The 27,718-nt window shown below is 34.5% G+C and overlaps 1 protein-coding gene across 2 annotated transcripts; it reads left to right on the forward strand.

Moving 5' to 3' along the window:
- Positions 1-1,365: 1,365 nt before the first annotated feature.
- On the forward strand, positions 1,366-27,580 carry cers5 (ceramide synthase 5). 2 transcript variants are annotated; one of them, XM_067396671.1, is made up of 11 exons: positions 1,366-1,667; positions 13,866-13,971; positions 16,823-16,953; positions 17,530-17,587; positions 17,756-17,806; positions 19,579-19,671; positions 20,318-20,446; positions 21,702-21,808; positions 25,046-25,202; positions 25,309-25,446; positions 26,548-26,687. In XM_067396671.1, the coding sequence occupies exons 1-10, from the start codon at positions 1,495-1,497 to the stop codon at positions 25,399-25,401; spliced, it is 1,098 nt and encodes a 365-aa protein (XP_067252772.1). In that variant the 5' UTR covers positions 1,366-1,494; the 3' UTR covers positions 25,402-25,446; positions 26,548-26,687. The 2 variants fall into 2 exon arrangements, with proteins under 2 accessions (XP_067252772.1, XP_067252771.1); XM_067396670.1 differs by lacking the exon at positions 25,309-25,446 and having other exon boundaries at positions 1,368-1,667; positions 26,548-27,580.
- Positions 27,581-27,718: the final 138 nt, after the last annotated feature.

Below are 27,718 nucleotides of genomic sequence, written 5' to 3' on the forward strand. Positions count from 1 at the left end.
TTTTTGAAGAATGGAAAAAGATAGATGTTGCAAAATGTTGCCAACTTGTTCATTCCATGCCTAGAAGACTTGGTGCTGTCATTAAAAATCATACAAAGTACTAGATGTAGTACTTTTTGTTGTGGGGTGTACTCATTTTTGCAGCCTAATTTGAGTAAAACTGAAAAATGTGTAATCTAAGTTATATTATTAATCTTACTTTCATGTTATAAGTTAAACAGATGCATAAGTTAGGTGCTGGTGTGTGTGTGTGTGTTTGTGTGTGTGTGTGTGTTGGACTTTATTGAAATGGGAATTTGATGTCATGATTTGATGAAGGAGGTGAACTCGTTTGAGATGCCAATTTTAAATATCACACATTAAAGATGTGCTCAGCCAAGTTAAATTTTAGGGGTAATGTTAAATAAACATAAATATTTATAGGTGTTAAATATAGCCATTATAGTGATTTCTCCATTATAAGAATATATCAAACCCTGAAATAACACTTTGTACAACAAAGCCAGAGAAAAAGATTACTAGCTTGTTATATTTATTGCCATCTGTCGGTGTCAGAAATTAAAGGTCCCATTAGGGGCAATTATCATCATTATTATTATTATTATTATTATTATTAAGCTTCTTGTTGTTTTTTATCTTTAGTATTTTTTCTAAACCTATGTCATCTTTAATATTAAACTTAAATTTAGTCAATTAAAATTATATATCATGAACTGTCAATAAAAATCCACTGTAGACACTATAATTATATGATATGTGCTGGATCTTTATTTTTAATTAATAATTTCCATGTGATAAATGGCGATACATTTAAGCGCGTCAATAATGAATGCGTTTACTGTTCGTAGTTTGTCACTTTGTCCCTATGCTTTGTCCACATCGGGGCGCCAAATAACAAGCGGTTGACGTTGTCATGACGACGCGTTGACAAGTATGATTCGTTTGAGCGAGTCGCTTCGTTCAAAAGAATCGTTTCAAAGAACTTATTTATTTGTGTGAATTATTTCTTAACTTACTGCTATTTATCACTACACTTTCGAGCAAAATATCTCGTTGATGACCTGTGAAATCTAAAAGTTTACTGTCTCAGAATGAGTTTGACCAAATTATGAAAAAGAATCAGTTCAAAAGATATGATTCGGATCGCTGACTATAGTTTCAGCCAAAATGCATAAACGACAATTTCTTAAAACTCTACGCTAGAACAATAATATATTTACTATATATATGTATTATATATTATTAATGAGCATTTAGTTTCGTAATACCGTTTGTGATCTACGTAGTACACATCGCGCGCGCGAGATCTGTTCGCACACTTCCTCGTGCAGCCGCATCACGGGAGTGGAAACACCTTCAACACGTCCACACTCAACCACACACACTAGAGGAAGAGAGAGAGAGGGAGAAAGGGGGCGGTGAATCGTTTCTCACCCGCATACTTTCTTTCTATACGTCCTCTCCTCTCCCTGGATCTTTAGTTTTTCCTCTAACATGGCTGCGCTCTCAGCCTGGTTCTGGAACGAGCGCTTCTGGCTTCCGCACAATGTCACTTGGGCGGATCTAGCCGACCCCGCGCCCGGGGTGGAGTACCCGAAAGCCGGCCACTTGTTCTCCGCGCTGCCGCTGGCCTTAGGGATCTTCGCAGTACGGATCCTTTTCGAGAGGTATGATTTGTGACTGATGGAAGGCTTTTTGAGTGTTTGGCATTCATTTGATCATCAGGAAAATAGCTTAAACTTAGCTGATATATCAATTTCAGTCTTTTAAACTCGCATCACATGCTTGGTTATGCATGCACGTGTCTTAACTTTTAAAATGAGTTGTTTTGGGAAGTCCATTTAGGCTGGTTGAACATGAGAGAAATTTCAAGCCTCCTGGTCATGAACTCCTAGCCAGATGCATCTGTCAGCTGACCAGATTAAGGCCTAGACTCGGGAAAAGAGGATTTCATGTATTGTTCATTGCTTCAAAGTCTTTTATGTGTCTTATTTCAGCCCTACTTTTACAAGCCCACTCGTGAGACGAGCTTCCTTGTTGAGCTGGAGTGTTTGAGTCTATAATATCTGACAGAAATGAATGGTAAATCAAATGAATACAACACCTTTGATTTAGCATGTGGTCCATGAACAGTAAAGTGTCATGTCTTAAGCATGATTTGAATTCTAGCGAAGTTCAATGGTACTAGTGACATATGAGTGCGTCTCACTGTGGGAAAGCTTGGTTTTAAAGGGATAGTGCACTCAAAAATCAACTACTTTTTATGTCATCATTTACTCACCCATGTTTCCTGCAAACCTTCTGATGTTCATTCATATGTGGAACACGACAGGAGAGCTTTGTTACAAAGTTCGTGCTACTCTTTTCAATACAATGAAAGTGAATGGGGACTCGCTTTGCCAAGCTCTGAAAAAAAGTTAAGTGACTGCTAAGTGAAAAATGAAAACATTCCAGGATTATTCTCCATATAGTGGACTTCAATGGACTCCAAACGGTTGAAGGTCAAAATTACAGTTTCAGTGCAGCTTCAAACGATACCAGACGAGGAATAAGAGTCTTATATAGAGAAACCATACTTGGGTAAAGTGGGTTTTATATTCGCACATTCGGACATCCATATTCAATAGCTTGTTAATCACACTACATTGGACATTCAGTGGACATTCACAAGTAAATATGCCATTAAAACAATACTTGCCTATTTTGATCGACTGTGAAAAATGTTGTAAGTTGACAATCGTTGGTTGTCAATATCATGTCGCTGCTTAAAATTCGCAAACATTAATTTATTGCACATTTATTGGAAAGTCTGAATTTATCAGAAGTCCGAATGTGCGAATATAAAACCAACTTTACCCAAGTAGAAACCATCGCTCATTAAAAAAAAAAAATAATACAACTGTATATGCTTTATTAACACAAAATATCGCCTTGCACATGCTTCCGCTTTCCGTATTCTTCAAAACGCTTATGCTGTATGTCCTACGCCTTCCCTATTCTACTTACAGAAAAAAAAAAACTGGCGCCGCGTTTGTTCCGTAAGTAGAATAGGGAAGGCGTAGGACATGCAGCGTAAGCGTTTTGAAGAATATGGAAAGCAGAAGCATGTGCAAGGCGATATTTTGTGTTTATAAAGCATATACAGTTGTTTTTTTGGGGTTTTTTTTTTGAAAATCAATCGTTTCACTAGTTAAGACTCTTATTCCTCATCTGGTATTGTTTAAAGCTCTTTGAAGCTGCACTGAAACTTTGACCTTCAACTGTCTGGAGTCCATTGAAATCCACTATATGGAGAAAAATCCTGGAATGTTTTCATCAAAAACCTTCATTTCTTTTCGACTTACGAAAGAAAGACATCTTGGATGACATTGGGGGTGAGTAAATTATCAGGAAAAGTTTATTTAAAACTGAACTAATCCTTTAAATTTCTGTTTTTTCATTAAACTATTCTATCATAATGCTTCTAGAAGAGTGCACTACTCATATGGACTGCTTTATCAGTTTGAGTATGAGTAAAAGATGACAAAATCATAATTTTCGGGTGAACCACTCCTTTAATAAACATGCTTCTAATTTTCACCACAAGTCAAACCAAACTCCAGGTGTCATAACATGATTTTGTTATGTAAGATCCACCATCGCTCTATCAGCTGTTGGGTTTTTGCAGGAAGCGCGTTCAGCGTCTTGAACTAATATTTTAGATTTAGGACTAAGAATAGACTGCAGAAACATTCCAGAGCTGAATGTTCGGTGGGTGGGATCTCGTTTGACATCTAAAACCCAATGTGCATGAGAAAAAGTGAGTCTGATATGCTTACTGTGGCGTTAGATGGTACTGTTTAGGATATTACTCTGTTTTCATGTTTCATGGTATTTGAATGGAACAACAAGGTATTACTTCTAAAAGAAACTCAGATTTTTAGGGTTTGTTGCGGAGTATGACAAGTATGAAGATCTTGAGGAACCTGTTAGGAGAAACTTCTTCAGGAGTTTATTTTCTTAACAATCCAGTTGATGTAGAAGTATTTGGTGGCTTTGAATGCCGGTCACACCGGTTCTGATCAAACCGTTTAAAATGTACTTTTGGCAAGTTTCGCTCATGGTTTGTGGCAATTACAAAAAATAGCAAGCGAAACTAGTCCTCAGAACTAGCTCAGATGCAGGGCATCGGCCCAAGTGTGGTTGGTTTCTTCTTATAACTGTGATACTTTGAAATATCTCTGTAATATTGTTTTTAACAATAAGATTGAAGTATATAAAGTGACTTATTTCCATGATACATTTGCTTTGGGTCCACTTTTGCTCTGTTTGGGTGTCTTTGTCTTTTAAGGTTATAAGGTTTACCATGTAGCCATGTGATTTTTAGTATCATTGAGATGCTATTACTGCAAATTTTATTACTATTTTGAATTAGTTTCGAAATTTTAAAGTTTAATTCTGTTTTTGTTATTTTTTTAATATGGTTTTTAATCATTTTATTTCAATGAATGAATTAATCAGTTAATTTAGTTATTTAAAAACATCAAGTTAAACTAAATGAAAGTGAGAAATGTTGCTTTGGCATCTAGATTAAATAAATAGTTTTTATGTTATTATATTTAGCATTTATAAGTAACAGAATTTTTTATTTTTTTTGGATTGATATCTACAGAGCCCCTATATGAGCTCTGTAGATATCAATATGGTGATTGAAAAAAAAAAAATAGGCGATGGGGTGAAAAATTGTATATCAATGTCTCTATGTTCTCTGGCAAATGTTTTGCATTTGTTCGCAAAATGTTTTTTTGGGGGAAGTTTCTCGAGGGAACGCAAAGTTTCTCGGGGGAACGCAAAGTTTCTCGGGGGAACGCAAAGTTTCTCGGGGGAACGCAAAGTTTCTCGGGGGAACGCAAAGTTTCTCGGGGGAACGCAAAGTTTCTCGGGGGAACGCAAAGTTTCTCGGGGGAACGCAAAGATTTTGTGAGTTAAAGGGATAGTTAAATTCTGTCATCATTTACTCACCCTCAAGTTGTTCCAAACCTGTGTAAATTTGTTCTGTTGAACACAAAGGAAGATATTTTGATTTGGTTTGTAACCAGGCCACTTTAAGGCACCACTGACTTCCATAGTAGGAGAAAAAAAAAACTATGGAAGTCAATGGTGCCCCAAAACTCTTCAGTTTACCACATTCTTCAAAATATCTTCCTTTGTGTTCAACAGAACAAAGCAATTTATACAGGTTTGGAACAACCAAAGGGTGAGTGAATGGGTGAACTATCCCTTTAACGCAAAGTTTCTCTTGGGAGCGCAAAGGTTTTGTGAGTGAACGCAAAGTTTCTCGGGGGAACATAAAGGTTTTGCAAACATTCTCAGAGGAACGCAAATGTTTTTCCTCCTATCTCATATTTTTTCCACCATCATGTCCCTTTAGGGGCTCAATTGTTCAGTAGTTATACTTACCTTCAGGGAAACCTAAAGCTTAGTTTTGTGGACTGGCAATTCTTGAGAATCCAGAAGGGAACATTCACATTGTTTGTGAATGTTCCTGTCCATCACGGCACATCAGTATCAGTTGATGTGCCGCTTCATGGTTTGTGAAGCAGACCGCAGTCTTTCAGTGTCATGCATGAACATACTACATTGGCTCTCGGTGAATTGGACCTCTTTTGTTGAGCGTTGTCAGGCACACACCCCTGTCATGTTTCACTATGTCCTCATGTCTCGGGTCCAACCGAGCCCCTGAAGAGGCCAATTAGCCTAGTTGGTCTAGAGGGGGTTGGTCTTGTTTCATCAGGACGTCCGCATGCAGTCGGTCAGGATGACATCAGCAGTCGCTCTCTCTCTCTTCATTTATTCATCAGCCGTGACTGCAGACCACAGATAGTGTTGATGTTACCATCTAAACCTGAGACCTGTGTGATTGTATTTTCAGCTATGAGTATTTATGTCCCAGTGGTGCTTTTTTATTACTTATTTATACAAAATATTATATTTTAGAAAGCTGTCCTTGGCCCCAGATTTTCAGAAAAAATTCAACATTCAAGTTAAGTGTGCTATTGGCTCAATTTCAAATGCTTTTTGTGTTTCTATATTCCCTGAGGACATTCACTCAACCTTCATTCGCACCAGAATGATTACTCACACACTCACACACTCACACACACACACACACACACACTCGCTCGCTCACACACTCGCTCGCTCACACACTTGCACAAGGTCTTATTCACGCAACTCTTGTTTGGGCTCATTCTCTCAAAGGAATGTGTTCAACTGTCGTGCCGATAACATCAGATCATAATGACTCCTCGGGAGTGACGTTGGCATTCAGAGGCGGTTGCTCAAGAGGTTTAGGTTCTGGAAATGTGTCATCAGCCGTTTCCAGGATCCTCTCCTCTAGAGTTCAGTCTATCACTGAATAGTTAATGCTAGTTCTCCTGCAGACAACTGTGGAACTGTGGGTTTTCCTGAGTCAAATATTGTGTCAGTGTGTCATCTTTTGGGAATCTATTTAGTAAATTGTAATAAAATCCAGTTGTGATCAAATTTTAATTTACTGATGCACTTTACTGATGCAATTTAGAAATGAATTGAAGTTGATGCATGTAAATACCTCACAATTCTTGATTCTTGAACTTAATAGCAATCAAATGTCTGATTTCCAAAATGCATCACATAATTTATTTAAAAACTGTTCATAAACTGAATCATTCCAAAGTGCATTCACTCATTTTGTAAAGAATCAAAATTGTATTTGTACCCAAATTTTGTTTTCTGCTGCATTATATTAAGTAAAGATTAAAGAATTTTAATTAAATCTAAACGTTGTCAGTGAATATTATTCATAACTTTAGCTTATTAAGAATTTAACAGTGAATGCTTGTGAATGTGATTATCAGGATTTTGTTAATTGTTTTATTTAAAGGTCCCGTTCTTCGTGATCCCATGTTTCAAACTTTAGTTAGTGTGTAATGTTGTTGTTAGAGTATAAATAAAATCTGTAAAACTTTAAAGCTCAAAGTTCAATGCCAAGCGAGATATTTTATTTAACAGAAGTCGCCTACATCGAACGGCCAGTTTGGACTACATCCCTCTACTTCCTTCTTTAATGACGTCACTAAAACAGTTTTTTGACTAACCTCCGCCCACAGGAATACACAAGAGTTGCGTTTGTAGAGTGTGTTTGTCGTTGAAACGCTGTTATTTTCAGCCCGCAGTCCAATCACTGGGTCTGATTCCGGCTCAAATTGATAGGGTAAAACTAAAGACATGTTTACAATAACACTGAGCGCGTGCATCTCCACGTTATGGTAAGAGGCGTGACCTTTCCGGGCAAGATGCGCTAAACTGCTGTCGAATCACAACACAGGAACCGCTGGCACAATCAGAACTCGTTACGTATTTCTGAAGGAGGGACTTCATAGAACAAGGAAGTCATCAGCCCGTTTTTATGACAGTGGAAATAGCGGTATACAGATAAGTAAATTATGTGAAAAATACTGTGTTTTTTTACACGCGAAACATGAACACATGTTATATTGCACACTATAAACACAATCAAAGCTTAAAAAAAAAACACGAAAAACGGGACCTTTAAGTTAATGTTGGGCTATCAAAGGTTTCACAGACAGGGATTAGATTAAGCCAGGATTAGTCCTTAGTTCAATTAGGACATTTAAAGGGATAGTTCATCCAAAAATGAAAATGATCCCATGATTTACTCACCCTCAAGCCATCCTAGGTGTATATGACTCGGAGAGGTGTATAAATATATCGGAGATATATTTTTAAAAAATATCAATTTTGAAGCCAAAAAAAAGTGCATCCATCCATCATAAAAGTAGTCCATACAGCTCCAGGGGGGTAATAAAGGCCTTCTGAAGTGAAGTGATAGGTTTTTGTAAGAAAAATATCCATATTTAAAACTTATAAATTCAAATAACTAGCTACTGCTCAAATCGACTTGCGGCTCAAGAGACGCAGGATGTAGGAGTATCGTAAGCTTAAGTCGCCTCTCACGGTTCAAACAAATAGCGCTGTGAAACAAACTTAAGCTCCTCTTTTCTTATATCAAAATCCTCCAACATTTCTTTTTTAAAAAAATGAAGTTTTAGACTTCAGATTAGTGACCGGTGTTTTGTTTTGCTCTGTCCTCTGCACTCCTGCGTTCGTCGTTACATCATGTGTTGGGTCAGAGGTCACTCTTCCAACTCAAATTGATGCATATCTAGTTATTAAGCTAGTTAATATACACTTTAAAAAATGTTGGGTTAAAAATAACCCAAGTTGAGTTGAAAATGGACAAACCCAGTGATTGGGTTGTTTTAAACCAACTATTGTTTAAAAATTACTATATGGCTGGCTTAAAATGAACCCAAAAATCAGACACAATATTACTAGAGGAAACAATAATAATCAAAAGGTGAACATTTATTTAATAAGCAATTTATTAAATGTTAGTTGTTTAATTATTATTTATTATTTTTTTTAATAAATGTTAATTAATTAAAAATATTAATAAATGTTAATTTCCACAATATTTCTGGTTCATTTTAAGCAAGCAATACAGTAATGTTTAAACAATAGCTGAGTTAAATCAAACTACACAGCAGGTTGGGCAAACATTTAACCCAACCGCAGGGTCAAAACAACCCAATTGCTGGGTTTGTCCATTTTTCAACCCAACTTGGGTTGTTTTTAACCCAGCTTTTTTTTAGTTAATGAAGTTTTAAATATGGATATTTTTCTTACACAAACCCATCGCTTCACTTCAGAAGGCCTTTATTAACCCCCTGGAGCTGTTTGGATTACTTTTATGATGGATGGATGCAATTTTTTTGCAATTTTCCCATTCACTCCCATTATCAAGCTTGGAAGAGCAAAGATATATTTAAATATGAAAAGAAGATGGCTAGGATGGCTTGAAGGTGAGTAAATATGAGATCCTTTTTGTGTGAACTATTCCTTTAAGTAGCTTTCATAAACATGCCTTTGGAAAAGAAAAAAAGACTTTGAGACAAAACAATGACACTGATGTATTTTAAGATATGTCACTGCAAGTTGCTTTCAGTTAAAACAGCTCAAACATGCATTTTAGTCTAGGACTATCTTTAGCCTCGTCTGTGACACCTGCGGAAAGAGTTTTATTGGCCATTTAGTTATCCATAGTCCCTTTTTTGGTGTCATGTTAGCCTGGCACACCGAATAAGCCTCCGCTCCGCTCAGGACACAGTCAGGTCAAGTTTCACTTATCAGAGACGCAAATCGAGTTAGTGAGAAAATGCCACACATCATTAGCCCCTCTATCCTGGCATGGCGAGGTTGCATGCAGTGCCGAAACACAACAGCCAAAACTTGAACAGTTCAGAATCCCTACTATGACAACATCAGCAAAATCTGTGCCAGAAATGACGTGTGTGACGGCAGTGATGTAACCTGCAGGAATCGAGCATTTAGTTTACGACCCTGAAAGCTGTTACAGATGCCACACTTCCTTCTGCTTTACACTGAACCCAAGTTTTAATGCTGTTCTTTGTTAATGGTCAATTTTTGGGTCTTCGTTGTTTGTTTCAGAAAGTCTTCAAAACCTTATCTGATAACTTTTCATTCAAACAGAATAGAAATACTACACTTCCCTTTCAAAGTCCATAGAAAGAAGTATACACTTCAAAAAGTGATGTTCTTGTTTTCCAGTACACAAAAACATTCTTAAATCAAGATGCATTTACTTGAAAGGCAAAATAAGTGAGAATTTTTTTTAAAAAAAACAAGTAAAAATTCAAATATACTTCATTAAAAGGTAATACTGAGAGATTTTTTCTTAGTTTAAGTACTCAGTAAACTCCATCTCAAGTAAATGTGTGTAGTAAACAGGACAAATACTGAGGAAAAACACAATTTTTTACAGTTTAAACTGATAGTTGTGTGCAAATATCCGGCTTTATTTACCCAACAAAAGATCACGTGTGTGCGGTGACAAGGCTTTCTATTGTCTCAAAGTAGGAAAATGCCTCTGTTCTCTTGGAGCCGATCGTTTGTGTCTTCAGACGGCCCACCAGTGCAGCCCACTCTGAAACACAACACAGACGGACACGTGACACGACGGGTCAAGTCCGGCTACTAGCTTTTAATGAATGAGATTTTTTGCTGAGGCTGGCAGTGCCGACGTCTGCCGAGATTGTATTGTTGCTTGACTGGTTGAACTAGCTGAGATTTCAGCATTGTCCAAAGCACAGCTCCTGTCAGCAAGCTAATATTTAGTTCGGACCCAACTGTCACTTTGACCCTGTCGTCATAAAGGGAATATTGCGAATGTGTCAGACAGGGAATGTCACTGTTTACACAACATGGTTTGCATCTTAGACTTGTGCAAGCCAGCAATACTAATTCTGGTGCACTTCTGCAATGAGACGCTTAAAATGTCTTTTCTCCTTGTTTTAATTAAAACATATTGGTAAAGTTTGCTTTTTTTGGTGAGTGTCAGATTTCACAGTTTAGTATGCAGTGTTTGTGGGCTGCCGGCACAGTTTAACAGGCCTGGAGACGTAGTTCACCGGCGTGTGCCAATTCTGGGTTAATGAACTGCTCAAAACAACCATTGTCAACACATTGCTGCAACGGCCATTGAGTATATAGGTTCATTACGGAGCGGTGTGTTTATTAAGCTGCTCATTGCTCTGATTTTATTGGTTGAGAGACGTGGAAGGAGTTTTTATATTAAGAACTTTGAACGCAATTAACTGATGTTTTTTGGTATCATGAACAGTTTTGTTTAAATATTTGGCATGAGAGACAATGTTTTTCAGCAGTGCATTTGAATTATTTATTTATTTTGTCTTTTGCCTATATTTCTGTATTTATGTTTTAGTACAAGCCTTTGTTGCGAAGTAGATTCAAAATGTTAAATGTAAAAAGTAAAATTCATGTTTTCCACTTTTTTTTTTTTTTATTAAATGAACTACAACGTTTTTAACATTTACAATTTGGAAGCTTGTTTCCACCATGAAATAAAAATTAAAAAGGGAATTGAGTGACTGACATAATAAGACGCAATTGCAAGTTTATATCATGCAATTCTGACTTTGTAACTCGCAATTAAGAGTTTATATCTCACAATTATAAAAAAAAAAAGTCAGAATTGTGTTAAACTCGCAATTGCAAAAAAAAAATATATCATACAATTCTTACTTTATGTCTCGCAATTCTGACTATAACTTGCAATTGCGCAAAGAAAAGTCAGAATTGTGAGATAAAAATTTGCAATTACCTTTTTATGTTATTTAGTAGTGGAAACAAGTTTCGATATACAATAGTGTGAAACTACATTTAATTTAATTTAGCCTATTGTAGGGTCCTATGAAATCCGTTGAATTTTTCCCAAATTCCGTTTTAATTTTTCTAGATTCCGTTTTTTCCGTTTTATTTATTTTTTGACTCCATTTTAATGGTTAAATTAAATTTTAGTAATCAAAAAGCATGTCTAATTAATGGAAATAATGAATCTTGTCCAATTTACCAACAATTTAATAAGTTTAACAAAAAAAAAAAAAATGATGATATGATAAACGTTTTATTCTTTCCCCTCAAATTTTATTTTTACCAAATTAAATTGATTCCATTTTAATGGTTTTATTCAATTTTAATAATCAAAAATCATGTCTAATTAATTGAATTCTTAAAAACAACAATATTTATTTATTAAAAAAATATATTTTTATGATTTTTTTTTTTTTTCAGAAGTTCTGTTGTGTATTTAAATTTTCCTGGCAATCAAATGAACGCTTGCCATTTAATTTATCTTTTAATCATGAAATTAAACTTTTTTTGTCAAACAATGTGCTGCACAACAGAGCTTAGTGTTAAAATTAAAACATGGAAGAAACATTGAGATTATTGTTTAGAAATATATTTTAATAATTTATTGTTAAATTAATTTATCTAAATTCTACTGTACAACAGTGGCCTAATGTTTCTGTCAAGTTAAATCGAACTTTTATTTTGATGGTTTGCCTAGAGCTTTAGTTTCTCTGTGTTTATGACGGTAGTTTTCTCAAACGAAGCATTTAAATGCTGATGAAGTCACTTTCAGAGCAGCTCTGGAGATGAATTTGTGCGTTCATATAGTGTGGCGACAGAGGACGAAAACACCGCGAGCGTCGCATGTGCTTCAGTGTGTGTGCGCCTGCGCGATTGTGTGTGAGGTGGTGTGAAGTAAATGAAACTGCGCTTCCGCATCATTCATTTCAGAGTCACACAGGCATGCAGGATTCATTTTTCTTTTTGCGGTTTAATATTCACAGACACTAGTCTATAATCACGATTTAATTTAAGTGTACTGACCTGCTTTTTATTAATTCATCAAAAATTTGATAAATTCCATGACATTCCGCGTTATATAGTAAATTCCGTTTTTATGAATGGATTCCGCAATTATTAATTATAGGGCCCTACTACTGGAAATTTCACCAAATTAAAAATAAGTAGTAGTAAACGGCAATATTTGCCTCTATACATTTTCGCTAAAACTTAAAAAAGGTACTAAAGCTTATATTTGCAAGTGAACGTTTTTGTCTAAAAGTATATGAAGCTAATTAATTAATTAATTAATCAGCTAATTAAATCTTTCATGTAGTTTAAAGCAGATTAAAAGAATTGAACTGCAGAAGCTCTATTGGTAATTTTTATTTTTTTAACACTATTTTTGGCAAAAAAGTTTTCGTTTTTGTTTTCAAACAGGTTTCCCTGAATACTTTCTCTGTCTGCCATTGGTCAGACAAACAAATCTTCCTACTCAAAACTCACATCATTGGTTGAATCAGTGTAGTTATATCACACTGTTTTGAAAACACAAGTGTTTACCATTTTAAAAGAAATCAAACTATAAATGGCTAAAACACATGATTTTAGTTGCACCACAGACATGAAACATCTTTTTATTTAGCCAAGTTTCTTAGAAACTTGACTGAGCTTTTTAATGAAAAGCCTTTAAACCTTAATTTCTTTACAGCTTTAAACAGACATGAATGTATTCGATTCTTACTTGATTTTGTCATAGTGTGAGATAAACCCAATGCAAATCAATTTCCTTTATCCACTGTCAGTTTTCACGGGGTTACTTGTTTATAGATCTAAACGAATCTGAAGTGCCACAGTCATAGATGTTCCCGTCCTTAAGTTTTGTAAGCAGCTGCTGGCGTTCATTAATCAGTGAGTCAGAATGATTTGCTTTGCATTTGTTGGAGTTTTAGGAATGTAGCCGGGTTTTGCATGAGTCAAATGAACGTCTTGTTCTGCTGCTTCAGAAATGCTGCTGACGAAGACAATGTGTTTCAGAGCCGACTGGCTAAATTACTAAATGTTGAGTTATAGGTCAGAAATCTCACCTGAGAATTCAAGGAGGATCCTGTCCCCTTTTAACTCTAAGTTTTTGGATGATTTTGATGTGTGTTTTTCAAACTAGTGAAAGTTGTACATCCATTGTTAGCACATCTACTCAACGGTATGAGGAATCACTCATGTTTGTAATACAAACGGTAAAGGATGAGTAACACACTGAAGATTAATACTGTAGTGTTAGAAGGTTATCACATCACTAAACTAAGTATGAGCAATAAAAAATGTCAATAGCACTGCTAATTGCCTCGTAATGTACATTAACCTGTACAAGAGTGTATTAGAACTGTTTTCTGAAAAATACGTGGTCAAATGTTGTTTAATTATGTTCATTTGCTTTAAATGTCAATGTGGGTTTGGCAAGAAGAAAAGTAGATCAAAATAAAATCTGTTTAATGTGAAACACTTCACATAAGTTGAATCTAGATGAGTAGGAAATGTAAATCATTTGAGTTCTGTCCTGATAGATAGGACCTGTTTATCTCCTCCTGCAGGTTTATCGCTGGTCCATGTGCCTCCTTCCTTCAGATCCAGACGGAGTTGAGTCGGAGAGCTCAGCCCAACGCCGTCCTGGAGAAAGTGTTTACATCTATCACAAAGGTATTCTTTTGTGTAATGGAAAATAAGGTGATAAGACTCGCATTACAGTGATTTACCAAAGCTGAAAGATGTGTTCAACCTGAAGCAAACTCCTAACACTTATAAAAGAAGACAATAGCAATATGATAAAATGTGTTTTAATCATAAACATTTATCCAGTCTCTAATTCCTGGTTTTTCTCTCTTATGAACCTGCTGCTCCTCTGCTGTGTTTTATGAGACCATCAAAGCAATGTCATCACGCAGCGCTTCAACTTTAGCCGAGAAAACGTGCATAGATACACCTCGAGCAGGTTTAGCATTACCAGACAGATGAATAGACTACAGACTCTATTGGGTGTAATGTTGTAACATTTATCTTTACAATAACCAATGACTTCAATGACCCATTTTGTTGGACCGCTGTAAATCTTGCTTATCAGCTGTGGAGCTGAGGCGTTTTGTTATGGGTGTAGATCTTATCTGATCATTTATTTGGCCAGCGTAAAAAAAGCTGTCAATATGTGGGTTCGTTCTGGATTTGTCATTTTACTGGTTATTCTGTAGGTCTTCAAATTCAGGGATTTTCATGTACTTATGAACTTAATACCAAAAAATTATCCCATGATTTACTCACCCTCAAGCCATCCTAGATGTATAAGACTATCTTCTCTCAGATGAACGCAATCAGAGTTATATTAAAAAAATATCCTGGCTCTTCCAAGATTTTTAATGATTGTGAATGGGGGGCGTATTTTGAATCCCAAAATAAATGCATCTATCCATTATAAAAAATAATCCATATGGCTCCAGTGGGTTAATGAAGGCCTTCTGAAGTGAAGCAATGGGATTTTGCAAGAAAAATATCCATATTTGAAACTTTATAAACTAAAATAACTAACTTCCGGTGGATGACTGTACGCATACTGCGTAATTCGACTTGCGCCAAATGAGTAACCCATGATGTGATGACCAAACTCAAGCTTTCTTTTCTTATTTCAAAAAAAAAATAATCGTTTTAGTCTTCTAATTTGTGACCAGTGTTGTGTTCTGCGCTTCATCGCGTCATGCGTCAGGTCAGAGGTTACTCTTCTGCCGCAAATCGATGCATACTGCCATCTGCAGAAAGCTAGTTGTTATAAGTTTTAAATATGGATATTTTTGAAACATAAACACATCACTTTGCTTCAGAAGGCCTTTATTAACCCCCTGGAGCTGTATGGATTATATTTATGATGGATAAATGCATTTTTTTTACTTTTTTTTTAATTGGAAACAAAGAACAAGGGGTCATCATAGGCATTACAAAGTCAAGACAATACAACTTCCATGCACTCTTTGGCGTGCAATATCTCACCTATACTCAATGGTCTGTGTACACAATCCATTTATGCCAATACTTAATACATTTCTCCAAGTTAAGTCTAACAGAAAATGTAAGTATCTCCATACAATATATTTCGTTTACAGTTTTCATCCACTGATCTCTTGTTGGAGGATCAACCCGCAACCATTTACGTGTTATGGCCTTCCGACTACTTGCTAAGAGTATTATTTATCACTATTTAAAAGCGTTTCAGGTATTTTTCAGGTACAGTGCAATGAATGAAAATTTCAACTCCTCCAGCAAAAATATTTGTAATATATCTCCAATTGTATTCGTCTGAAAGAAGGTAGCCATCTAGGATGGCTTGAGAGTGAGGAAATCATGGGATAATTTTAATTTTTTGTCAATTCATGGCCTTGTCCACGATTGAAAACGCATCTTTTTCACTCCGCTTTTTCCTTCCCTCCACTCTGAGACAGCGTTTTTGCCAAGGAAATGGAGCTTTTTGAAAACTCTCTCCAAAATTGATACATTTGAAAACGCCTTTTTCATAATGTAGTGCGGTGGTTTTTGAAAACTGTGACGCATGTTTATACTGGCAGTGTTGTGCCTGCTATTTACATTAACAGTGTTGCTCAAGATAAAAGCTCCTTTGTAGAATACTCATATTACATTCCTGCAAAGATGACATTGAGTTTACTCACATTTGCTGTCCTGTGTGGCAAAATATGATGACATTTGCTTTTTAAACCTGATGTTATACTAATATTATACTAATAAAATGATCGTGCCAGAAGAATAGCTCCTCTCTATCTCCTCTTTCTGCATCATCTCGTGAGCTTTTAGTATGTTTTACGCATGCACAGGAAGGTGATTTAATGTTTTCAGGCGTTTCTGTGCGGATGAGCAACTTTTAGAAAATGCTTGAACTCGCAAGTATGGATGAGGTCTGTGGATGTCTCCGGATTACAGGAGTTGATTATAATGAATTTATTGACTTTTGTCTCAGACACAGACTATATGTAAAAAACTATAATAAACATATTGTTTATTTCAATTTAAAACTAAAATAAATTAAAGACATGTATTGTTTGATTTACATAAATATTTACATAAATTGTGTATTTTCTACATAAAAAATGTCTTTACCTTATAAAGTATTATTAAAGGTTGGTATGCATGTTTACCAAGTAGATAAAAGTGTCTTGAGATATAATGCATGAAATGTGTAAAGAAAATAAAGTTAGTTTAAGGTAAATATCAATTGAGAACAAAAGTTTTACTCATAAGTCATTTCCAGTCAAGTTGTAATTTTGTGCAAAAAGTGTAAGAATATTATTCAATTGCATGTATTTGGGATAAATAAATAAAACTCTAGCTATGAAATTAAACTTAGCAATTCAAAAGCAGCCATTTTGTTCGAAAAAAAATGCTTAAAACCTAATTTCCGCCAGCATCACTTCCACAAAAGACTGAAGAATAATCTGAGATATGATGGAAATGACACTTCTGCACTCTTTTAACTCTTTTTCTCTGTTTCTTCCAGTCCCCGGACTCACGACATTTAGAAGGTCTGTCTAAACAGCTGGACTGGGATGTGCGGAAGGTCCAGCGATGGTTCCGGCACCGGCGGAACCAGGACAAACCTAGCACAAGAACCAAGTTTTGCGAGAGCATGTAGGTTTTCTTTTCTGCTAGCGCACATGCATGCTTGTACATTAACTCATAGCCACTCAAAACCTCCATTGTGAAGATTTTACACGCTCACATGAGGAATTCATCAGCAATATTTGCACCACACCATGCTTCAAGTATACCATGCACAAGCTAAAAATTCATCTTGGAGCTGGTTGTGAACTAATGGACACTCAGTCTCATAGTTTCACCAGACCAAAGTGGAAGTGCTCTAGATTGGCCATGTGGAAATTATGTTAAAAGAACAGGTTGAGGTTTTTACACGTTTGTCACCGTATGCGCATATTTTGTAAACGGTCGTATGTTGTATTTTCTGATTTAGCAATATCAAATGCATTTGTTGGCAAACAAAAGATCCGCCCACATTCTCGCCCACAAATCACCACGTTTCTCTATCACACCTGATCAGATTGATTGGATTTTTTAAAAAACAAATGCTTTTAATGTTTCTTTTTTGATTGCAATGCACTGTTTCCTTCTGTGTGTGTGTGTGTTTGAGTAACTGTGATTTGTTTTCCACGCCTGCTTCATCTGACTGCCGCTCTGATTTCTCTGCAGGTGGAGGTTTACATTCTATCTGTATATATTTACTTACGGGATCCATTTCCTGTGGCAGGTGAGTTACAGCTCTACAGGTCTGTGAGTGCTTATGGGGTGTTTTAGTATTGTGTTATTTAACTGAGAGGTGTAGAATTATATACATACATCACATTTTTGGGCCATTTATATTAATTTTCTTTAAATTATCTGTGTGTGTGTGTGTGTGTGTGTGTGTGTGTCATAGTCTCCCTGGATGTGGGATACGAGACAATGCTGGTACAACTACCCCTATCAGGTAATGCTTAAAGTGATGTCAGATTTCTAATGTGGGTTCAAATGAATCTTGACGGTGAATATTGACATTTTCTGGAATCTTTTGCCAGTTTAAATTGTGTGAACCATCAACAATATAAGAGTATATAAAAGAAATATCATGAAACCTGTGAAGAATGTGCTTGTTCAACAACAAAAGCAACAAATTTATTGTTTTACATACATTTTATTTTGTTTTGCATAAATAATTGTTGACCCCAATGTAATAATATATTATTTAAATTGTTTATTATATTAATATATTTAAAAGTATTGGCAGTATTTTTCATGCAAATTTTGATTTAATTAAATTCATTATAAATTCATTATTAATTATTTCATTATTCATTATCTATAATTAAGAATATAAATGATTGCATTGCTGTATAATAATTATTACATAAATGCCTTCATATCATTTAATGAGAATCACAATGAAGAATGCAAAATAATATATATAATAATGAGGAAATGGTGGTCATGAAAGAAATTTCACATTGCAAAAAATAAAATAAAGATCCTACAATGATTTTTATTTTATATTTTACTTTATTTATAATGAGGATTTAAGGAGTAAATGTGTGTTGAAGTCATACAAGAAATTTCACACTGAAAAAAAAGAGCCTAAATAGATATTTATTTTATTTTATTTTATTTTTATTTTTTTACTTTATTTATAATGAGGACTTAAGGAGTAAATGTGCGTGGAAGTCATAAAAGAAATTTCACACTGCAAAAAAAAAAAAGGCCTAAATAGATATTCACTCCATTTTATTTTATTTTATTATTATTATTATTATTATTATTTTACTTTATTTATAATGAGGATTTAAGGAGTAAATGTGCGTTGAAGTCATAAAAGAAATTTCACACTGCAAAAAAAAAAGGCCTTAATAGATATTCACTCCATTTTATTTTATTTTATTTTATTTTAATTTTATTTTATTTTATTTTATTTTATTTTATTTTATTTTATTTTATTATTATTATTTATTTTTTTTTACTTTATTTATAATGAGGATTTAAGGAGTAAATGTGCGTTGAAGTCATAAAAGAAATTTCACACTGCAAAAAAAAAGGCCTAAATAGATATTCACTTTATTTTATTTTATTTTATTTATTTTTTATTATTTATTTTTTTACTTTATTTATAATGAGGATTTAAAGAGTAAATGTGCGTGGAAGTCATAAAAGAAATTTCACACTGCAAAAAAAAAAAAAAAGGCCTAAATAGATATTCACTCCATTTTATTTTATTTTATTTTATTTTATTTATTTTTTTTTTTACTTTATTTATAATGAGGATTTAAGGAGTAAATGTGCGTTGAAGTCATAAAAGAAATTTCACTCTGCAAAAAAAAAAAAAAAAAAAAGAGCCTAAATAGATATTCACTCCATTTTATTTTATTTTATTTTATTTTATTTTATTTTATTTTATTTTATTTTATTTTATTTTATTTTATTTTATTTTATTTTATTTTATTTTATTTTATATTTTACTTTATTTATAATAAGGATTTAGGGAGTAAATGTGTATGGAAGTCATAATATAAATTGCCATTTTATTTTATTGCTTTATTTTTAATTTATAATGAGGATTTAAGTAGTAAATGTGCTTGGTAGGCATAAAATAAATTTTACACTGCAAAAAAAATTAACAGTTTCTTCGTATGAAGTTTCTGCTCTATAATCTGTGTGTGTGTGTGTGTGTGTGTGTGTGTGTGTGTGTGTGTGTGTGTGTGTGTGTGTCCATAGGTGCTGACCTCAGGCCTGTATTATTATTATGTAACAGAACTGTCCTTCTACTGGTCACTCATGTTCTCACAGTTCACAGACATCAAAAGAAAGGTCAGTGTTTGCGACTGAAAAGCGAACTATTGTGTTTTAATCCTATTATTTCATTTACTTCTCTCCCTTCTCAATTTCCTACCTCATTTCAAATGTGATGTTGACTTGATAAGGTCACATACTGTTGTTTTACATACTCAACATAACAGTCTCGCGGCAGCAGTTTTGTCTTGTGACATAGATATGAACAAGTTCAGTGTATTAGAGAGGTAAAGGGTGCTAAACTCGTCAGAATGAGTGAACTCAACAGCTGTCGGATGCACGCGTCTGTTGTTGTTCTGTCAGTCTCACCATTGTCACTCGTAAAGACAAATAATGCGAGTTTGACTCTGGTGACCATCTTCAGGGTGTGGCTCATGCATTTGTTTAAGATGAAGCCTGCGGCGCGATCTGTGATGTGGTGAGAGATTTGTGTAATAGTTACAGTGAGTCGTCACAGAGCAATCATAACAGAGATATTGTTCCTCTTTATTTGACAAATCTGGAGAATTCAGCTTCTGTTTACACAGGGAACCTGACAGGCTGAAAGAAGAAGAAGAATTTTGTTAAAAACATTCTTGTGCTTTAGTATTTAATTTGCATAATATTTCCGTATTACGCCCAGGTAAGTATTACTGCGTTTAACATATTTCTTGTGTATCTGCAGGATTTCCTCATTATGTTCATTCATCATCTGGCTACAATCAGCCTGATCAGTTTCTCGTATGTAAATAACATGTTGCGTGTGGGAAGTCTGGTCATGTGTGTTCACGACTCCTCTGACTTCCTGTTGGAGGTAAGAACACCTGCAGTTCTGCTCCACGAGATTAAACGTAACAACAGTTATTCTTTATTATATGTTTATGAACCAGCATGTTACTGAGGGATGATGTGTCATTTTGTGCAGAATTACTTGCATTACCTTTGTTCCAGTGCAGCATAAATAATTTATTTTAACTACATCTTAATGTAAAATGTCTATTATTTTTATTCAGTGATGCTGTGTGAGTAGCCTTTTTAAAAAAAATGTATAATTATATACAGGATAAAATACATTATCCCACTATATATATATATATATATATATATATATATATATATATATATATATATAATATAAAATTTATATATTAGGGGATAATGTATTTTACATCTGTGTGTTTGTGTATAACCAACTATATTATTATTATTATTGCAATAGCATTTTGATTAGAGTTGATGACTAATATAGTATTTATTAATATCTTGAAAAAGTTTTTATTTTATTGTTCAATTTTCATTTGTTGTATTTTTTTAAATTAGTTCTTGTCTATACAGTTTTTATTTTTTTTTGTTTTAGTAGTTTTAGTACTTAAAATAAACTAAAATTAGAAATGTTGCCAAAAAAAATAGGTTTTTCATATTTAATTTTATTTTAGTTACTTTATTTAATTTCAAGATTTTTTTTTTATATTTTTATTTTAATTAACAATGTTTACTTAATAATATGGAAGAGGATTAGGGCCAAGCAATAATAAAAAAATAAAACCATCTCGAGAATAAACTCATTAAATTTCGAGAAAAAAAAGTCGAGATAAAATGTTGAGAATAAACTTGTTAAATTACGAGAAAAAAAAATCGTTACATTTCGAGAAAAAAGTCGAGATAAAATGTTGAGAATAAACTTGTTAAATTACGAGAAAAAAAATCGTTACATTTCAAGAAAAAAGTCGAGATAAAATGTTGAGAATAAAGTCATTAAATTAACAAATTTATTCTCGTAATTTAACGACTTTTTTCTCGTAATTTAACAACTTTAATCTCGAGATGGTTTTATTTTTTTATTATTGCTTAGCCGTAATCCTCTTCCTTATAATAACATGGATGTAAAAGATTTTTTATTATATATTATAATATGTATTAATATTAATACATTTATTAATAATTATAATTTTTTTGTTCAGATCTGCATTAAATTGTATTTAAATGAGCACTGATGCATAATTCTATCTCAATGTTTTGTTTTGTTTTTCCTTTTTATGAATATTTGTGTTTTGTTTTTCACTTTGTAGGCTGCAAAGTTGGCAAACTACGCCAAATACCAGCGTTTATGTGACTTCTTGTTTGTGGTGTTCGGGATACTCTTCTTCTGGACAAGATTGATCATTTACCCCTTCTGGTCAGTATCATATCGTCTGTGTGCGAGCGAGCGTGTGTGTGTGTAAGTGTGTGCACGTCAGTGAGTTGAGTGAGTGCACGCATATGTGTGTGTGTTTGTGCACACGCTCATTTAATAAGCCAATTAACTGGCTTTGAGCTCGAATGCTTGTTAGGCCGCCGCTGATAGTCTCCTGCAGAGAGTTGAAACCCAAGCGGCTGGATTCAGTGTCTGGGTTCTGGTGTCACGATGACAGATCCAGATGGACTGACCTCCACTGCAGACACGACACTGAATCAGTCGGACATGACGAGCTGCTGTCTGATTGAGATCACGTGTAGAAATTACTATTGTATGCTGTTGTTGTTTTAAATATATTTTTTTATAGTGTTATAAGTTACTTTGTATGGTACTAAATATTTATTACATACTACTACGTAATTAAAATTAATAATATTAAAGGGTTAATTAACCCAAAAATTAAATTTCTGTCATTAATTACTCACTCTCATGTCGTTCCACAGCCATAAGACCTTCGTTCATCTTCAGAACACAAATTAAGATATTTTTGATGAAATCCGAGGGTATCTGATCCACACATAAGCAGCAACGTCATTGCACCTTTTGACGTCCAGAAAAGTACTAAAGACATTGTTAAAATAGTCCATGTGACCGCAGTGGTTCAACCTTAATTTTATGAAGGGACAAAAATACTTTTTGTGCGCAAAAACAAAACAAAAATATTGACTTTATTCAGTTTGAACCGTTGTCATACGTAGTGAACTCAGTGCAGGCTTCCTTGTTTACATCTGAATGCAGGCCCATTATTGGCTGGATCCTGTGTCAGAATCACATGCATGCATCGTGCTGCTCACATGTTCAGCTTCAGCCAATAATTAGCCTGCATTCGGATGTAAACAAGGAAGCCTGCACTGAGTTCACTACATATGACAACGGTTCAATTCAAAGTAATTAATGTCAGAAATTTCATTTTTGGGTGAACTAACACTAAGTATTTTGGTATTCATATTATTAATAATTATTAAAAATGTAAGTCTTAACAAACAAATTTTGGGATATCGCATAAAAAACAGCGGATGAAAACACCAAGATGTGCATCAAATGAAAAAAAAGTGCTCTATTGAAGAAGATCTTTTGTTTTGTATCCGACACATTTACTGAATAAATCACTCAATGCGCAACAAAACCTCACATGACTTTGCCTCAACAGAGGATGTGATTGGTTAACTGGAATAACCAGCGAACCAGTCACTTCACAGCCTCGTTTTCTTCATTCTGAGACGCCAGAGCTAAAGTCTGTCATCAAACTGATTTGATGTATAATATCATCGAACAGCTGTTTAACACGATTGTGTTCCCAAACATTGATCCGAACGCAAGAGATCATGACAGCGATTGTTATTGTTTCTTCTGCATGCTCTGAGACGCAAGTCCATTATTAGGGGAAAAAACAAGCATCAACTTCCGTTTTTACCACTGATACTTTGAGCTTGTTTTCCAGGAAGCGATGATTTTATGGGATGGAAATGGCGCTTTATTCAAGAATGTTTTTGTGGTATTGCATTAGTTTGCAGCTGGGATTAAAACATTTAATTTTATAAAAATCTAAAAATATAATGACCGATGTTTGTAGTACACCTTGTCAATGTTAAGTACACTCTTTTCATGATGTATAGTAAATATTCATTTTAATAGTTTAAAAGATTAATCATTAAAAGATTGTGATCTCGATTCAAACACCTACGCGATCTCATTCCTAAATGACAACGATTCGCCTGTGATGATTAAACAAAATCACACCAGAGCAGTCAAATCTGTGTCGGCGCTGAGCCAGAGAGAGCCGTTGTCATGTGTAGGTATGAAACAGCTTCACAAACAATCTTTTCAACATCACAGTATTGTTATTACTGTGTTAGAAATATTCATATTAACACCAAAGTACTAGGATAAAAGTTTATAGTTCAGATATAAACACTGATGTCTATGGTAGAGATCAAAATAGAGCAAATCATCTTTTGAAACTAACTTGGTGCTTCAAATAATGATTGTATCGATTACATTGTTACAACAGTAGGTGGCGACAAGTGACTATTAAAAATGTATTTGTCATTGAATCATTCATTCAAAAGATTTGTTCAAACATGCTGATTATCCAGTCATGAAACAAGTGAAGTAGGTACAAGTGAGTCATTGAATCATTCATTCAGAAGATTCATTCAGAAATACTGATTCATCCCTTAATGAAACAAGTGAAGGATTTACGAGCGAGTCATTGAATCATTCATTCAAGAGATTTGTTCAAACATGCTGATTCATCCTGTCATGAAACAAGTGAAGTATGCACGAGTGAGTCATTGAATCATTCATTCAGAAGATTCATTCAGAAATACTGATTCATCCATTAATGAAACAAGTGAAGGATTTACGAGCGAGTCATTGAATCATTCATTCAAGAGATTTGTTCAAACATGCTGATTCATCCTGTCATGAAACAAGTGAAGTATGCACGAGTGAGTCATTGAATCATTCATTCAGAAGATTCATTCAGAAATACTGATTCATCCATTAATGAAACAAGTGAAGGATTTACGAGCGAGTCATTGAATCATTCATTCAAGAGATTTGTTCAAACATGCTGATTCATCCTGTCATGAAACAAGTGAAGTATGCACGAGTGAGTCATTGAATCATTCATTCAGAAGATTCATTCAGAAACACTGATTCATCCAGTCATGAAACAAGTGAATGTTTTACGAGCGAGTCATGGAATCATTCATTCAGAAGATTCATTCAGAAACACTGATTCATCCAGTCATGAAACAAGTGAAGGATTTACGAGCCAGTCATTGAATCATTCATTCAAACCGATTTTTTTTCCCCCAAAATAATTCATTGAAATTAATTAAACATTTGAAATAGACTGCAGTAATTAACATTTTGTCAGAACGTCTAGTAAATTGCATGTTATTTTGTTTAGTTGTCTGTTCAGAATCGTGGGAGAATCGTGATCTCTATTTGAAACAAAAAAATGATTCTCAATTTATCCAGAATCTTGCAGCTCTACGAAATAGTAAGAGTTTACTATGGATATTTTGTTCAATTTATTTACAAATAATGGTAAAATGATTATGTTGTTGAGAGTTCAAAAGAATTTCCCCCATTTTTGTTAGCTGAGAGTAAACAGCTCTGCTGTCATGCCCTTATTGGCATGTTTTCTGTGCGTTTCTGATGTTGCAGGATCCTGAACACGACACTCTTTGAGAGCTGGGACATCATCGGGCCGTACCCGTCCTGGTGGCTCTTCAACATCTTGCTGCTGGTGCTGCAGGTGCTGCACATCATCTGGTCCTACCTCATCGCTCGCATCGCCTTCAAAGCCATCATGAGAGGAAAGGTCCGCAGAAAAACCCTCTGTCCCTATTAGCTCCTTCTGAGCCACTCGTTCAGATGATTTCATGTAGTTACACGCGTTTCCTCCTTTTTATCTTTCTCTCCTGCAGAACTGGTTTGTCTTTTCCTTCTCTCACTGGCTGGAAGGCTGTTCCTGTCTTTCTGCTTCTGTCCTGATAGAACCCTTTCTCTCTTTCCGCTAAACTCACTCTCTTTAGAGTCTTTCGCTCTCTATATCTTCTTCAGCTGTAAGTTTGCTTCTTTACTTGTTTTAGTATCCCAGACTATGTGTTTTAACCCTTCGGTCACACTCAAATAAGATTTATGCATTTGAGTTGCACATAAAATTTTCGTGCATTCTGGATTATGAAGGTTTAGCGTAATCTAATAAACTTAATGTGATGCATGTTTGTCAGTTACACATAAATGAAGCAGGTAATAGTTCTACTAATACACTAAATGTGTTTTAAATGCACAATAACCAGGTTTATACATTTATTTTTCATACATTTTCACTAATTGAATATTGCTTGTTTTAAATCAGCCATTTAACCAAAACTGTTTTTGCACAGATTTATGCTGATTCTAAGCATGTTGAATGTTTAAGTAAAATCAAATGAATGCAAATAATTAATAAACTATGCCATTATTTATTTATTTATTTTTTTAAACCACAGAAATCATACCCATTTCATTCATGTAGGTCTGACAAATATGCGTCACATTATGTTTATTAGTTTGTTTAATGTTAAAATCATGTAATCCAAAGGTGTGTAGATTTTATATGCAATTCGAAAACATTTAAAATTTAGGCCTAAATATTTTTGAGTGCATTTTAGACAAAAAATTGTTTTGGCATTATCCGAATGGTACAAAACTTTTATGGCACTTGCTATATGAATGCAGTTAATCATGGATGTCTTTAGAAAAGGCTAAATGATTTTGAACAAAATGTGACCTCCGCAGTCAAAAAATACCACCAAATTAATGGAAAATACCAAATTCAGAGCCATTTTTTGGCGCACAATCTACAAACCAACCAGAATACAGTAGTCTTTTATAATACCTGAAGAATATCAAGTGGTTAAAGGAATGTTTTGGACTTACTTTGTCCAGTAAGAAAACATTCAAATTTGAGTACAAATTTTGAGGATTTGTAAAGCTCCCAAGCGCCCCCTTGAGGACGATCGCCAACATTTTCCGTCCATTGTATTGAGCCCAGAAAGGTTCTTTAATTGAAAACCCACCATTTGATTGGTCTGTACAAGATGATCAAATTATATTTACAAGTGCACACTACATTCAAATGCTTAAAAGAGCCACAGCTAATAACCCAAATCTCATTCCAGGTGTCCAAAGACGACCGCAGCGACATTGAGAGCAGCTCGGAGGAAGAAACTGAAACAACCTCCAAAGAGCGACTCAAAACTGCTGCTCGCCGCCATTTGGTTTCACCGCGAGGAGAAAATGGCACCAACGGCCATTTTGGCTCCAAATCCTGGAGCCAGAACCACAGCGACTGGTGACACTCCCTCCATGTGGTCTTATGCACAAAGAACTGTCCCAGAAATATCGCAACGGGACTATTTCTCATCCCTGTACCTCACTCCAACACCAAAAACAAAAAAACACCAACAAAACCATCCTGTTGTGGGACTTCTTGAGACTCGATGACAGAGTTTGGGATGTTATTCCAGTGATGACGGGACAGTAATGACAATATGGCCACTATAAGAAGCTTGTGAAAGAGAAAATGATTAAATTAGTCATATCTGCATTCCCTCGTTTCCTTGTTTCGGGAGCTGTGAAGACGTTTCTTCTCCGCGCTTCGCGTTTTACTGAAGTCAGGGAAGAACATTGTCTTCAGATTTTAATGGTCAGATGCACTTGAGTTTCCATATAGTTGCTTTTCTTTTTTTCGTTGTTTGTTTTGGTTACTGATGTAATTTGTTTCCTGTGCTGTTTTTCATTTGGCTTTTTTATTTTTGGAAACCAAATGAGGTTATTAAAATGAAAGCTGGGCCTTTTGTCCTGTAATGAGATGCTTTTCGATTAGGTGAGTTTTTCACCTTCCATTGATGATTAGGGTAGATTTAATGAAATAAATATAATATATAAAATTATCAGTCGACCTAGAAATGTTAGAGAACTAAAAGTGTGATTTCAAGGCTTGAATTTAATTTTTACATTTATATAGTACAGTAGTTCTCAACTAGGGGAAGTGAGTTTATCATCACACAAAGTTGTCCAAAATAATATCTACTGTATGTTCTGAAGCAAACTCAATTGAGAACGATATGGTATGGTGAATATAACTGTTTTTGTATTTATGTTTTCAGTTTTCATTTTCTTGTGTACTTTAGTGATTTTTATTGGTTTTTATTTATATTTTCCATTTCTACTTTGTTTTAATAATTTGTTGTGTACTATAATTTTTTTTCATAGTTCTTTTATAAAAAAATATTTTTAATAGTTGTAGTTTTAGGGTACTTTTACATGAAAACAGAAAAGTTTTTCTTT

The sequence above is a fragment of the Chanodichthys erythropterus genome, chromosome 10 (assembly GCF_024489055.1).
Source record: "Chanodichthys erythropterus isolate Z2021 chromosome 10, ASM2448905v1, whole genome shotgun sequence".
NCBI lineage: Eukaryota > Metazoa > Chordata > Actinopteri > Cypriniformes > Xenocyprididae > Chanodichthys > Chanodichthys erythropterus.